Source organism: Leucoraja erinacea, chromosome 8 (assembly GCF_028641065.1).
Source record: "Leucoraja erinacea ecotype New England chromosome 8, Leri_hhj_1, whole genome shotgun sequence".
Lineage (NCBI taxonomy): Eukaryota > Metazoa > Chordata > Chondrichthyes > Rajiformes > Rajidae > Leucoraja > Leucoraja erinaceus.
In genome coordinates this window covers 16,809,961-16,825,374 of record NC_073384.1, presented here as the reverse complement: position 1 = coordinate 16,825,374, position 15,414 = coordinate 16,809,961, and the positions used below count along the sequence as shown (strand labels likewise).

Below are 15,414 nucleotides of genomic sequence, written 5' to 3'. Positions count from 1 at the left end.
TTCCTAGTTACACTTTTCAAAAAATTCCAGAAGATTAGTCAAGTATGATTTCCCTTTCGTAAATCCATGCAGACTCGGACCGATCCTGCTGCTGCTATCCAAATGTGTGGCTATTTCATCTTTTATAATTGACTCCAGCATCTTCTCCACCACTGATGTCAGGCTAACTGGTCTATAATTCCCTGTTTTCTCTCTCCCGCCTTTCTTAAAAAGTGGGATAACATTAGCTACCCTCCAATCCACAGGAACTGATCCTGAGTCAATAGAACATTGGAAAATTATCACCAATGCATGCATGATTTCTAGAGCCACTTTCTTAAGTACCCTGGGATGCAGACCATCAGGAACCGGGGATTCATCAAACTTCAGTCCCATCAGTCTACCCAACACCATTTCCTGCCTAATGTGGATTTCCTTCAGTTCCTCCATCACCCCAGATCCTCAGGCCACTACTATATCAGGAAGATCGTTTGTGTCCTCCTTAGTGAAGACGGATCCAAAGTACCTGTTCAACTCATCTGCCATTTCCTTGTTCCCCATAATAAAATCACCTTTTTCAGTCTTCAAGGGTCCAACTTTGGCCTTAACTAATTTTTTTCTCTTCACATACCTAAAGAAGCTTTTACTATCCTCCTTTATATTCTTGGCTAGCGTACCTTCGTACCTCATCTTTTCTCCCCGTATTGTCTTTTTAGTTATCTTCTGTTGCTCTTTGAACATTACATAGAAAATAGGTGCAGGAGTAGGCCATTCAGCTCTTCGAGCCTGCACCGCCATTCAATATGATCATGGCTGATCATCCAATTCAGTATCCTGTACCTGCCCTCTCTACATACCCCCTGACCCCTTTAGCCACAAGGGCCACATCTAACTCCCTCTTAAATATAGCCAATGAACTGGCCTCAACTACCTTCTGTGGCAGGGAGTTCCAGAGATTCACCACTCCTCCCAGTCCTCTTGCTTCCCGCTCATCTTTGCTACGTTGTACATCTTCTCTTTTATTTTTATATTGTCCTTGACTTCCCTAGTCAGCCATGGTCGCCCCTTGCTCCCATTAGAATCTTTCTTCCTCCAAGGAATGAACTGATCCTGCACCTTCTGAATTATTCCTAGAAATACCTGCCATTTTTGTTCTATTGTCATCCCTGCTAGTGTATCTTTCCAGCCAACTTTGACCAGCTCCTTCCTCATGGCACCATAGTCCCCTTTATTCACCTGCAACACTGACACCTCCGATCTACCCTTCTCCCTCTCCAATTGTAGATTAAACCTGACCATGTTATGGTCACTACCTCCTAGTGGCTCATTAACCTCGAGGTCCTTTATCAAATCTGGTTCATTACATAACAATAAATCCAGAATTGCCTTCTCCCTGGTGGGCTCCAATACAAGCAGCTCTAAGAATCCCTCAGATTCCTATAAAATCTTTCCCCCTTCACCTAACACCTATGTCCTCTGGTCCTCGATTCACATACGCTGGGCAAGAGACTCTGTCCATCTACTCAATCTATTCTTCCCATGATTTTGTTCACCTCTATAATTCACCCCTCACCACTCCAAGGAATAGTGTCCCAGCCTACTCAACCTCTTCCTGTAGCCCAGTCCCTGGAGTCCTAGCAACAGCCTCATAAATCCTCTCTGCACCCTTTCCAGCTCGACAACATTTCCTATAACATGACGCCCATGTTTTATCTCCGACTGGAGAGAGTCAGACCACCTACCCTTGACATTCAGTGGCGTTGCCAACACTGACCCCCCCCTCCCAGGGGTCACCATCAACCTGAAACAGTTGGAACAGCCTCATAAATACAAGAGCAGGTCAGAGGCTGTGGATCCTATGCTGTGTGACTTGCCTTCTGACTCCCTGAGGTCTTTCCACCATCTACAGGGCACAAGCGGAGCAGCACAGTGGCGTAATGGTGAAGCTGCTGCCTCACAGCATCAGAGACCCGAGAACCTCGGGTGCTGCCTGTGCAGAGTTTGCACATTCTTCCTCTGACCGCGTGGTTTATCTCCAGGTGCCCCGGTTTCCTCCCACATCCCAAAGACACATGTAAAAATTCTGTAAAAGTTGCCCTTAGTGTGTAGGATAGGACGTGTGCACATGTGGTTGATGGGTGGCGTGGACTTGGTGGGCCAAAGGGCGTGTTTTCACACTGTATCTCTAAAACCTAAACTAAACTAAAGATAGGTACAAAATGCTGGAGTAATTCAGCGGGTCTAGCAGCATCTCAGAAGAAAAGGAATAGGTGATGTTTTGGGTCGAGATCCCTCAGGCTGAGGACTAAACTAAAGTCAGGCGTGTGATGGGTCACTCTCCATTTGCTTGGGATGAGTGCAACTCCAACAACTCTCAAGAAGCTCAACACTGTCCAGGACTACGCAGCCATTCAATCCGCTCCCCATCCACCACTCTAAACACCCCCTCCCACCCCCACTGGAGCACAGGGGCTGCAGTGTACCAGCAACACAATGCACTGCAGTTGCTCACCCAGGCCACACCAGCAGCACCTCCCAAGCCCACCAACCCTGCCACTAAGAACAAGAGAGGTGACAACTCTCCTATACATTGGGGCAGCATGGTGGCACAGTGGTAGAGTTGCTGCCTTACAGCGCCAGAGCCCCGGGTTAAATTCCTGACTAGGGGTGCTGTCTGTACGGAGTTTGTACGTTCTCCCAGTGACGTGCGTGGGTTTTCTCCAGGTGCTCCGGTTTCCTCCCAAGACGTACAGGTTTGTAAGATAATTGTTTTGGGAAATTTGTAAATTGTCTATAGTGTGTGTAGGAGAGTGTCAGTGTGCATGAATCGCTGGTGGGCGAGGACTTAGTGGGCCAACGGGCCTGTTTCAGTGCTGTATCTCAAAACTAAACCAAACCTGCTGGTTCCCCTTCAAAGATGCACCACATCCCACCTTGGAAATAGACCGCTGGTTCTTCAGAAGCTCCTTCACCTCATGGAACCCAATCGATGAAAGACGCAGCTCAACACCACCTTTTCGAGAGCCAAGGGGGAGGGGTCACATACTGGACCTGTCAGTCACATAACTGAATAAACAACAAGTTCTCATACCTTCCCTGAGCGTTGGATTGCAGATGACCTTCAGATGAGCATCATCTATCTGTGTCTGGAAAAGAGGACAAACGTCTCACTATCGTTCAAACTCAAGTGTAGCTCTCCATATCTACTCCACCCTGGCCCGACTGAAGGTAAGCACCCACCCCTCCCCACTTGCCTGGATGGGTGAATCCACCCACAGGTTGGTGCAGGGTCTGTACCCTCAGGCACACCCTCTGCTTCTGTAAATGGTCCCTCAGGTCCCATGCCGCCACTCTAGAAAGCATCCTATCCAATTGCTTGGTTTGGCAATAGCTCTTCCCAAGACGGCATGAAATTGTAGAGATTGGTAAATCATATTCATAGAGTGATACAGTGTGGAAACAAGCTCTTCTGCTCAACTTGCCCACACCGACCAACATGTCCCAGCTACACTAGTCCCAACCTGCCTGCGCTTGGTCCGTATCCCTCCAAACTTGTCCTATCCATTTACCTGTCTAACTTTCTTAAATGTTGGGATAGTCCCAGCCTCAATTACCTCCTCTGGCAGCTTGTTGCATAACAAACCACCCTTTGTGTGAAAAAGTTACCCTTCGGATTCCTATTACATTTTTTCCCCTTCACCTTGAACCAATGTTCTCTAGGTTCAGTTCACCAGATGGATACAGCTTCCCCACACCATCGATGCCATCTACACCATGGTGCCTCAGGAAAGCAGGCAACATAGTCCACTACCATTTGCACCCAGTCATTCCTTCTTCTCCCGTCTCCTATCGGGCAGAAGATACAAAACGTTGAAAGCACGCACCACCATATTCCAAAACAGCTTCTTCTCAACTGTTATCTGAATGGCCCTCCCGTTAGCAGGATGTATCGTCCTAATTTCCAAACTTACCTCACTGCAGCCCTTGCACTCCTTTGTTTATTTGCACTTTCTCTGTAACTGTAACATTATAACGCTGTAACATCACATTGTGCGCTCTGGTATTTTTCTCATCCCACTACTTGTTGAATTTACGTGACACTTTGATTGCACTGTGCAGGATGGAACTGCACGTGCTGGATTATACCGAAGATTGATGCAAAATGCTGTAGTAACTCAGCGGGTCAGGCAACATCATTGGAGAAAAGGAATGGGTCACATTTTGGATCGTGACCCTTCTTTAGACAGTCCGAAGAAGGGTGTTGACCCGAAACGTCACCCATTCCTTCTCTTCATAGATCTCGCTGAGTTGCTCCAGCATTTTGTGTCTATGATATGATTTGGCTGGATGGCATGCAAACAAATTGTTTCACTGTATCTTGGTACACTTAACAATAAGAAACCAATACCAATGTCTGACCCAAAGATGTGGCAACAGAGCGAGAGACTGAGGAAGCACAGGCACATCCCTCTCCCCTCCCCCTTCAGTACCTGAGAATCCGTTCTCTCTGCACTTACCACCCGGAGAAGCTGAGAGTTGTCTTTGTCTTCCGTGTAGCTACCGTAAGTCGAGAACCCAGCTGACTTCCTGCAGGAAGGGGAGGCAGCAGATGTTAGAGAGCTCGCATCTCTCCAGGTGTGGCGAGCAGTCACACTCTCCTCAACACCCCACCCTGGAGGACCAGGCGACAATCCAGCAGGGTTCATGATCACGCTCCGGTGGGTACCAGCATCATTCCCTGTTGGAGTTCCAACCAGGCAGACCTCATCTTGACCAAAACTAGAGGCAGCACGGTGGAGCAGTAGTGGAGTTGCTGCCTTACAGTGCCAGAGACCAGGATTTGATTCTGACTACGGGTGCTGTCCGTACGGAGTTTGTATGTTCTCCCCGTGACCTGTGTGGGTTTTCTCCGGGATTTCTGGTTTCCACCCACACTACAAAGATGTACAGGTTTGTAGGTTAATTGGCTTCGGTAAAATTGTAAATTGTCCCTAGTGTGGAGGATAGAGCTAGTGTACGGGGTGATCGCTGGTCGGCGCGGACTCGTGGGCCAAAGGGCCTGTTTACGCGCCATATCTCTAAAACTCAACTAAAACAAGATCCTTCACTCAGATTTGTGTATAATTGCTCTCAAGCAACTCATACCATTTAGCCATATAGTTATATAGCATGGAAACAGACCCTTCAGCCCAACTCTTCCATACCGATCAAATTGAGCTAGTCCCTCATGCCTGCATTTGGACCCCATCCCTCCAAATCTTTCCTATCTGTATAGTTATCCAACATCTTTTAAATATTATAGCTATACCTGCCTCTACCACTCCTTCTGGCTGTTCGTTCCATATACTGATCATCCACTGATTGTGAATGATCAGCCATGATCACATTGAATGGCGTGCAGGCTCGAAGGGCTGAATGGCCTACTCCTGAACCTATTGTCTATTGTCTACCCACCACTCTGTGTGGAAAAAGGTTGCCCCTCATGCCCCTTTTAAATCTTTCCTCTTACCTTAAACCCTTGCCCTCTAGTTGTAGACTCCCCTATACTTGGGGGGGGGGGGGGGGGGGGGGGGGGGGGGGGGGGGGGGGAATCTAGGCTATCTTTGGCATGATTTTATAAACCTATATACGTTCATCCCTCTTCCTCCTACACTCCAGGAAACAAAATCCCAGCATATCCTGCCTCTTATAACTGACACTCTCCAGTCCCGGTAACATCCTTGTAAATATTTTTCCGCACTTTTTCCAGTTTAATGATATCATTCCTATAGCTGGGTGGCCACAGCAACACACGGAACTCTAAATAATACCTTACCAACGTCTTGTACAACTCTACAATAGTTACAACTCCAGTACTCAATACCCCGATCGATGAAGGCAAGCACGCTAAACACCTTCTTCACCACTCTGATTACCACTTTCAGGCAACCATGTACCTGCATGCTCTTGGTCTCTCTGTCCTATAACACTCACCAGGCCTCGACCATTTACTGTATTGTAAAGTACAGAGTACTTGGCCTTGTACTTTCTCCAACGTTGTGTCCTTTCTACAAAGCCACCCCTTCATCACCTTTCCTCAATTGCTCCTTGAGAAAGTGGAGATGAGCCACCACCTTGAACCGATGTGATTTCAGTTGAATTGAAGGTGCTCCCATGGTGCTGTTGAGGAGGGATTTGCAAAATGACAGGCCATAGATTTATTTAACAAAAACTGCAGATGCTGGCAAAATCGAAGGTAGACAAAAATACCGGAGAAATTCAGTGGGTGAGGCAGCATCTATGGAGTGAAGGAATAGGTGACGTTTCGGGTCGAGACCCTTCTTCAGACTGATGTGGGGTGGGGGGTGGGGGGAAGAAAAAAGGAAGAGGCGGAGACAGTGGGCTGTGGGAGTGCTGGGAAGGGGAGGGGAAAGAGGGAGAAAGCGAGGACTACCTGAAATTGGAGAAGCCAATGTTCATGCCGCTGGGGTGTAAACTACCCAAGCAAAATATGAGGTGCTGCTCCTCCAATTTGCGGTGGGACTCACTCTGGCCATGGAGGAGGCCCAGGACAGAAAGGTCGGATTTGGAATGGGAGGGGGAGTTGAAGTGCTGAGCCACCGGGAGTTCAGGTTGGTTATTGCTCTCACCGATGTAGAGCAGCTGGCATCTAGAGCAGCGGATGCAATAGATGAGGTTTGAGGAGGTGCAGGTGAACCTCTGCCGCACCTGGAAAGACTGCTTGGGTGCAGATGAACCTCTGCACACCTGGCAAGACTGCTTCGGACCTCCACCATCCAGTCAAGCTCTGTGTTCCAGATTCCAGCCACCTTCTCAGTGGAAGGAATTCTCCTCTGGTCCCCTTTATTCTTCACCTTAATTCAGTGCCCTCTGGTTTTAGGCATCTTTGTTAAGGGAAACATTTTCCGACTATTCAAAAAGACCCACAGGAACATAAGAAAAGAGGAGCAGGTGTAGGTCATTCAACCCCTCAAGCCTGTCCCACCTTTCAGTATTAAGGCTGATCAATAACAGAATCAGCTCCTCTCCTGTGTCGGTACCCTATAATCCTCAAGTCCTCAATCGGTCAAATATATATGTACCTTCACCTAAAATATTTCTAATGATGACAAAACTACTGTAGGTCACGGAGAGAACGTACAAACTCCATACAGACAAGCACACATAATCAGGATTGAACCCGGGTCTTTGGCGCTGTAAGGCAACAACTCTACTGCTGCGCCACCGTGCCGTGTGTAGGATGGTATTAGTGTATGGGGTGAGCTGATGCAGCCTGTTTCGGCTTTGTATCTCCAAAGTAAACTTTGCAATTGTACACCAAGGTCCCTCCGTTCCTCAGTATTCATTCCTTGGTTATTAACAGTGAATGTCCTACCCTTATTGAATCTCCCAAAATGTATCACCTTGAACTTATTGGGATTAAGTTCCATTGATCTGCCTAATTTATCTGCTGATCAATATCATTCTGTAATTGAACTCTACCCGTCTCACTATCAACAACCTAACGGCAACATCATACCAAGGGCAGCTGTTCAATTTTCTCCCTCTCCAGTCTTGCTGTCCACTGAGGAGTTGTGAATGGAATTGAACATAGTGTGATCATCAGTGAACATCCCCAGTTCTGACCTTCAAATGGAAGGACGGTGATCGATGCAGCATGTGAAGATGTGTTGGGCTCAGGGTACTGCCCTGTGGAACTCCTGCAGTGACGTCCTGGGCCTGGGATGATTGACCTTCAACTACCACAATCATCTTCCATTGTGGGAGGAATGCCTCCAACTGCTGGAGTGTTTTCTCTTTGATGCCCATTGACCTGGGTTATACCATGAATCCTTGATGGAGGGAACCGTGGTTGGCTGCGGGACGTACCCTTGGGAAACAAAGGTGGACGGGCGAGAAGGTGGCCAAGGATGGAGATGTCTGGAGGCCTGCAACAGCCTGGGACTTGCCTGGAACAGGCACCGCTCATAAGAACTAGAGCGTGGACTTTAGAAATTGGCTCCAAAACATGGCGCCTCTTGCATGCGGGCTCAGTAGACTATTTGTGTACACTTGCTAATCGGTTATCGGCAATATATGGCAATACTCTACAGGACTGATTGTAAGGAAAAGTATTTCACCGTGTTAGCACTTTGCAAATAGTCATACAGCTTGGAAACAGGCCCTTCGGCCCAACGTGCCCACTCTGACCATCATGTCCCATTCACAGTAGTCCCACAGCCGGTGTTGGGCCCATATCCCTCATGTAACAACAAACACACCATTGATGCCACACTTGTTCAAATAATGTCACTTGATAGCACTGTTGGTGACAACTTGCACTCGCTTGCAGATGATTGAAAGCAGACTGATTGTGTCGTCTAGTCTACACTAGGTCTTATAGATATAGAGGAGGTCACATGAAGAACAATAGATGGGTGAGGTGCCCGTGAACCTCTGCCTCACCTGGAGGTGTCCATGAATGGAGGTGAGGAAGGAGGTATAGGGATGGGTGTTGCACCTCCTGTGGTTGCAGGGGAAAGTGACGAAGGTAGGGAAGGATTTAGTGGGGAGGGATGTGTGAACCAGGGACCCAGAGATGGAGCGGTGTCTGCGGAAAGCAGGGAGGGGTGGGGAGGGGGAGATGTGACTGAGGGTGGGATCACGGGATTGGGAATCAGTCTGAGTGTTTCCCTTAGACATTGGCTCTGCTTCGTCAGCGGTTCCGTGACTTACATAGACACATAGAAAATAGGTGCAGGAGTAGCCCATTCAGCCCTTCGAGCCATTCAATATGATCATGGCTGCTCATCCAAAATCAATACCCCGTCCCAGCTTTCTCCCTATATCCCCCGATTCTTTCAGCCCCAAGAGGTGTATCTCATTACCTCATGCAGGTACCGCAGGAGATCAGCAGGAGGACGAGAAGCAGGAAGCTCATGGCGTAGAACAGGTCCAGGTTCACGGCGTAGGGCGCGGTGCCCATCGACCAGCTCTCTGCACCCCCCAAGACCACCGGCGGAGCCATGAGGAGAAGGCCTTAACGCATCTGAAACACAAGACCAAATGAAAGCTGACTATCCTGGGACTGTATGGTGAATAATAAGTTCAGGATACAGGCCTGCTCAAGGAGTTGGGGTTAAGGGCTTAAGGGGTTGGACAGGCTAGATGCAGGAAGATTGTTCCCGATGTTGGGGAAGTCCAGAACAAGGGGTCACAGATTAAGGATAAAGGGGAAATATTTTAGGACTGAGATGAGAAAAACATTTTTTTACACAGAGAGTGGTGAATCTGTGGAATTCTCTGCCACAAAATGTAGTTGAGGCCAGTTCATTGGCTATATTTAAGAGGGAGTTAGATGTGGCCCTTGTGGCTAAAGGGATCAGGGGGTATGGAGAGAAAGTAGGTACAGGATACTGAGTTGGATGATCAGCCATGATCATATTGAATGGCAGTGCAGGCTCGAAGGGCCGAATGGCCTACTCCTATTTTCTATGTTTCTATGTTTCTATTCACCCCCAGAAGAAACTGTTCTAGCTCTGGAATTGGGTGTAATCCACAGCCTGTTTTAAACTATGGGAATGGCTGGTGGGGGTTGTTGATGTCTGGAGAAGGAGGGGAGGGGTGCGGTCTGGTGGTGGCTTCACCCACATCTCTCCCAGAGGAAGGATGCCGTTAAACTAATCTCCTCTGCCTGCACATCATCCAAAGCCCTCCATTCCCTGCACACCCATATACCTCCCCAAAAGCCTTTTAAAAGCCATTTCCGTATCTGCCTCCATCACCACCCCTGGCGGTACATTCCAGGCAGCCACCCCTCTCTGTAAAAACATTTCTCCCGTACATCTCCTTTAATTTTTGCCGCCTCTTAATACTGTGTCCTCTAGACTTTGACGTTTCCACCCTGGGAAAAGGGTTCTGACTATCCCATATGCAACTCCATCCCGAGGTTCAATCCCGACCTCTGGTCAAGAGTCAAGAGTGGTGCTGCCTGGAGGTCCAAACGAAATGCCGTGGTGTTGCCTGAGTGTGCAGTGTGCACGTCCTCTCTGTGATTGCGTGTGTTTTGCCCGGATGCTCCGGCTTCTTCCCACATCCCAAAGAGAGGCAGGGTCGGAGGATCAATTGTGAACTGTCCTTCACGTGCACTTGTGGTAGAATGTGGCGGAGAAGACGGGGATGCAGGAGAATAGTTTACAAGGAAATTTAAGCTGGTCATATGATTGCCCCGCGAGCCAGCACAGGGACGTTGGGCTGAACGGCCTTGTGCCATACAGGAACTACAAATTGAGTTTCCCATCCTGGGCGTGGGGTGGGGGAAGAGGGAGGGGAGTAAGGACACTTCTGCAGCTCTCCGCTACCCCTGACCCTCAACAACACCAGTCCCTCTCTGGTAACCTTGCAGATAACGGCTCCAGTGCCTCAGCTTGACACAGCCATGCTCTCTGGGTGCTGATTACTTTGCTGATTCACCCTCGCTGATGTTTCTCTGGACAGATGCAAGCTGTCTGGACAAAGCAGCAAAGTTCCAACCTGCCCCCTCCTCCCCGACACAAGTCTGGATTCGTTCCAACACCCGGTTCCAGTCCCCCGGCCCCGCATCTTGCTCCCCTTCCTCTACAGTCCCTTGCAACCACCCTGTCCACAGCGCCGCCCTCCCGCACCCCACGTCGTTTACTCACAGATGTCCGTTGGTGTTTGCTGATGGCCTTATCCAAGCTCAATCCTTAGGGGCAGGTAGCTGACTGAGACAAGGAAGAGCATGGGTGAAGGTACCGCCACCACATCCTGTAACAAGGGGGCCAATGTCTATCTCCCGCTGTGCACAACACTGCCTCAACTTCACCGCATCGACCTTTGAACAGCAAACCAGTCGACTTTTTTTTAATACTTCCTCACTCCTCTCTCTCTCTCTCTCTCTCTCTCTCTCTCCCTTTTCCTCCAAGTGTAAAGATTAACCAGCCCGAGTAATCAGCCAGCTTGGCACAAGAGGCAGGGTGGAATGAACTTCGTAGAAAAGGACTCTGCCACCCACACAGCACATTCTGACCCTGACACACCACGGCTCATCTCTCTGACAGCTTTAACTCCTTCAGAGCCACGCTCCTCTGGTATCAGTCGCATCCCGTCCTTGCCCTGATGGAAGCAGGAAATGCTGGAGACACTCAACATGTCAGGCAGTGTCTTCAAAGACGCATCTTCCCTACAGCCGTCAGGCTATGAAACACTACAACCTCCAAATAAGCTCTGAACTACAGCCAGGACATTAGTTTTGTCTTTTTACATTATTATTTTTTTTCGGGTATGTATTTTAGTATATAATATTTATAGATACATATACATATATATACACACACACACACACACACACTATTTATACACTAAAAGACAAGAAAATAAGTTCAGTGTTTATATTATATACATATATGTTTGCATGTGCATGCATGCATATACAGTGGCTTGCAAAAGTATTCATACCCCTTGAACTTTTCCACATTTTGTCACGTTACAACCACAAACGGAAATGTATTTTATTGGGATTTTATGTGATAGACCAAAACAAAGTGGTGCATAATTGCGAAGTGGAAGGAAAATGATACATGGTTTTCAAATTTTTTTTACAAATAAAAAACTGAAAAGTGTGGCGTGCAAAAGTATTCAGCCCCCTTTACTCTGATACCCCTAAATAAAATCCAGTGCAACCAATTACTTTCATAAGTCACCTAATTAGTAAATAGAGTCCACTTGTGTGTAATCTAATCGCAGTATAAATACAGCTGTTCTGTGAAGGCCTCAGAGGTTTGTTAGAGAACGTTAGTGAACAAACAGCATCATGAAGCCCAATGAACACACCAGACAGGTCAGGGATAAAGTTGTGGAGAAGTTTAAAGCAGGGTTAGGTTATAAAAAAATATCCCAAGCTTTGAACATCTCCCGGAGCACTGTTCAATCCATCATCCGAAAATGGAAAGAGTATGGCACAACTACAAACCTACCAAGACATGGCCGTCCACCTAAACTGACAGGCCGGGCAAGGAGAGCATTGATCAGAGAAGCAGCCAAGAAGCCCATGGTAACTCTGGAGGAGCTGCAGAGGTCCACAGCTCAGGTGGGAGAATCTGTCCACAAGATAACTATTAGTCGTGCACTCCATAAATCGGGCCTTTATGGAAGAGTGGCAAGAGGAAAGCCATTGTTGAAAAAAAGCCATAAGAAGTCCCGTTTGCAGTTTGCCACAAGCCATGTGGGGGACACAGCAAACATGTGCAGGAAGGTGCTCTGGTCAGATGAGACCAAAATTGAAGTTTTTGGCCTAAATGCAAAACGCTATGTGTGGCGGAAAACTAACACTGCACATCACCCTGAACACACCATCCCCACTGTGAAACATGGTGGTGGCAGCATCATGCTGTGGGGATGCTTTTCTTCAGCAGGGACAGGGAAGCTGGTCAGAGTTGATGGGAAGATGGATGGAGCCAAATACAGGGCAATCTTGGAAGAAAACCTGTTAGAGTCTGCAAAAGACTTGAGACTGGGGCGGAGGTTCACCTTCCAGCAGGACAACGACCCTAAACATACAGCCAGAGCTTCAATGGATTGGTTTAGATCAAAGCATATGCATGTTTTAGAATGGCCCAGTCAAAGTCCAGACCTAAATCCAATTGAGAATCTCTGGCAAAGACTTGAAAATTGCTGTTCACAGACGCTTTCCATCCAATCTGACTGAGCTTGAGCTATTTTGCAAAGAAGAATGGGCAGAAATTTCAGTCTCTAGATGTGCAAAGCTGGTAGAGATATACCCCAAAAGACTTGCAGCTGTAATTGCAGCGAAAGGTGGTTCTACAAAGTATTGACTCAGGGGGGCTGAATAATTTTGCACGTCATACTTTTCAGTTTTTTATTTGTATAAAAATTTGAAAACCATGTATCATTTTCCTTCCACTTCACAATTATGCACCACTTTGGTTGGTGTTGGTCGATCACATAAAATCCCAATAAAATACATTTACGTTTGTCAAGTCAAGTCAAGTCAAGTCAAGTTTATTTGTCACATACACATACGAGATGTGCAGTGAAATGAAAGTGGCAATGCTCGCGGACTTTTGTGCAAAAGACAAACAACAAAACAACCAAACAAATTATAAACACAATCATAACACACATATTCTTTTACATAATAAATAATGGAAGGAAAAACGTTCTGTAGAGTTAGTCCCTGGTGAGATAGGCGTTTACAGTCCGAATTGCCTCTGGGAAGAAACTCCTTCTCAACCTCTCCGTTCTCACCCCCTGATCCCCTTAGCATGGCAACGGAGGCGTTTGCCTGACCGTAGCAGCTGGAGCAGTCCGTTGCAGGGGTGGAAGGGGTCTCCCATGATTTCATTTGCTCTGGAGTTGCACCTCCTGTTGTATAGTTCCTGCAAGGGGGTGAGTGAAGTTCCCATAGTGCGTTTGTCCGAACGCACTACTCTCTGCAGAGCCTTCTTGTCCTTGGCAGAGCAATTCCCAAACCAGGTGGTTATGTTCCCGGACAAGATGCTTTCCACCGCCGCTGCGTAGAAGCACTGGAGGATCCTCGGAGACACTCTGAATTTCCTCAATTGCCTGAGGTGGTAAAGGCGCTGCCTTGCCTTACTCACGAGTGCTGAGGCGTGTGATGCCCATGTCATATCCTCAGAGATGTGGACTCCCAGATGTGGACTACCAGATAACGTGACAAAATGTGGAAAAGTTCAAAGGGTATGAAAACTTTTGCAAGCCACTGTATGTATATAATATAAACCACCCACTTTGGTATCATCTGCAAACTTGCTAATATATATATATATATATATATATATATAAAATAAACCACAAGAACAATTGTTTCTATATATATATATATATAAAATAGGGGTGATCTTATAAACGTGTAGAAACATAGAAACATAGAAATTAGGTGCAGGAGTAGGCCATTCAGCCCTTCGAGCCTGCACCGCCATTCAATATGATCATGGCTGATCATCCAACTCAGTATCCCGTACCTGCCTTCTCTCCATACCCCCTGATCCCCTTAGCCACAAGGGCCACATCTAACTCCCTCTTAAATATAGCCAATGAACTGGCCTCGACTACCCTCTGTGGCAGAGAGTTCCAGAGATTCACCACTCTCTGTGTGAAAAAAGTTCTTCTCACCTAATATATATATATTAGCAAGTTTGCAGATGATACCAAAGTGGGTGGTTTTGCAGATAGTGGAGATGGTTGTGAAAAATTGCAGCAGGATCTGGATGGATTGGCCAGGTGGGCTGAGGAATGGTTGATGGAATTTAATGCAGAAAATGTGAGGTATTGCATGTTGGGAAGTCTAACATGGGCATGACCTACACAGTGAATGGTAGGGCTCTGGGTAGTGTTGTAGAGCAGAGGAAATTAGGAGCGCAGGTGTATGGCTCCCTGAAGGTGGAGTCACAGGTAGATCGGATGGATAAAAAAAGCTTTTGGCACATTGGCCTTCATCAGCCAGAGTATTGAACATAGTTGGGAGGTCATATGTACAAGACGTTGGGGAGGCCACATTTAGAGCATTGTGTTCAGTTCTGTGCACCGTGTTATAGAAAACATGTTGTCAAGCTGGAAAGGGTACAGAGAAGATTTTACAGGCATGTTGCCAGGACTAGAAGGTCTAAGGTATAGGCGGAGGTTGTGTAGATTGGCTCTATTCCTTGGAGCACAGGAGGATGAGGGGTGATCTTATAGACGTGTAGAAACATAGAAACATAGAAATTAGGTGCAGGAGTAGGCCATTCGGCCCTTCGAGCCTGCACCGCCATTCAATATGATCATGGCTGATCATCCAACTCAGTATCCCGTACCTGCCTTCTCTCCATACCCCCTGATCCCCTTAGCCACAAGGACCACATATAACTCCCTCTTAAATATAGCCAATGAACTGGCCTCGACTACCCTCTGTGGCAGAGAGTTCCAGAGATTCACCACTCTCTGTGTGAAAAAAGTTCTTCTCATCTCGGTTTTAAAGGATTTCCCCCTTATCCTTAAGCTGTGACCCCTTGTCCTGGACTTCCCCAACATCGGGAACAATCTTCCTGCAAAATCATGAGAGGAATAGATCGGGTAGTCTCTTGCCTAGAGAAGGTGAATCGAGGACCAGAGGACATAGGTTTAAGGTGAAGTGGAAAAGATTTAATAGGAATCGGAGGGGTAACTTTTTCACACAAAGGGTGGTGGGTGTATTGAACAAGCTGCCAGTGGAGGTAGCTGAGGCAGGGACAATACCAATATTTAAGAAGCAGTTAGGCAGGTACATTGATAGGACAGGTTTGGAGGGATATGGACCAAATGCTAGCAGGTGGGATGGGACATATGGCAATAAAATACTCTTGACTCGACAGTTGCGTTCGCGATTTCAATTTTTGATGAAATGTCTTGGACTTGAAAAGTTAACTTTTTTTTTCT

General features: G+C 47.2%; 1 protein-coding gene across 2 annotated transcripts in view; it reads right to left on the bottom strand.

Annotated features, from left to right (window-relative positions):
- LOC129699363 (uncharacterized) overlaps positions 1–10,848 on the bottom strand; it is a 25,288-nt gene extending 14,440 nt beyond the window's left edge. The window contains exons 1-4 of one of the 2 annotated variants that reach the window (XM_055639071.1): positions 10,641–10,848; positions 8,847–9,007; positions 4,497–4,566; positions 3,071–3,125 (exon numbers count right to left, since the gene is read on the bottom strand). In XM_055639071.1, the coding sequence (XP_055495046.1) occupies positions 3,071–3,125; positions 4,497–4,566; positions 8,847–8,986 (265 nt within the window). In that variant the 5' untranslated portion in view covers positions 8,987–9,007; positions 10,641–10,848. Of the gene's footprint in view, positions 1–3,070; positions 3,126–4,496; positions 4,567–8,846; positions 9,398–10,640 lie in introns of those variants that run through there. The other variant, XM_055639073.1, reaches the window with a different exon arrangement.
- Positions 10,849–15,414: the final 4,566 nt, after the last annotated feature.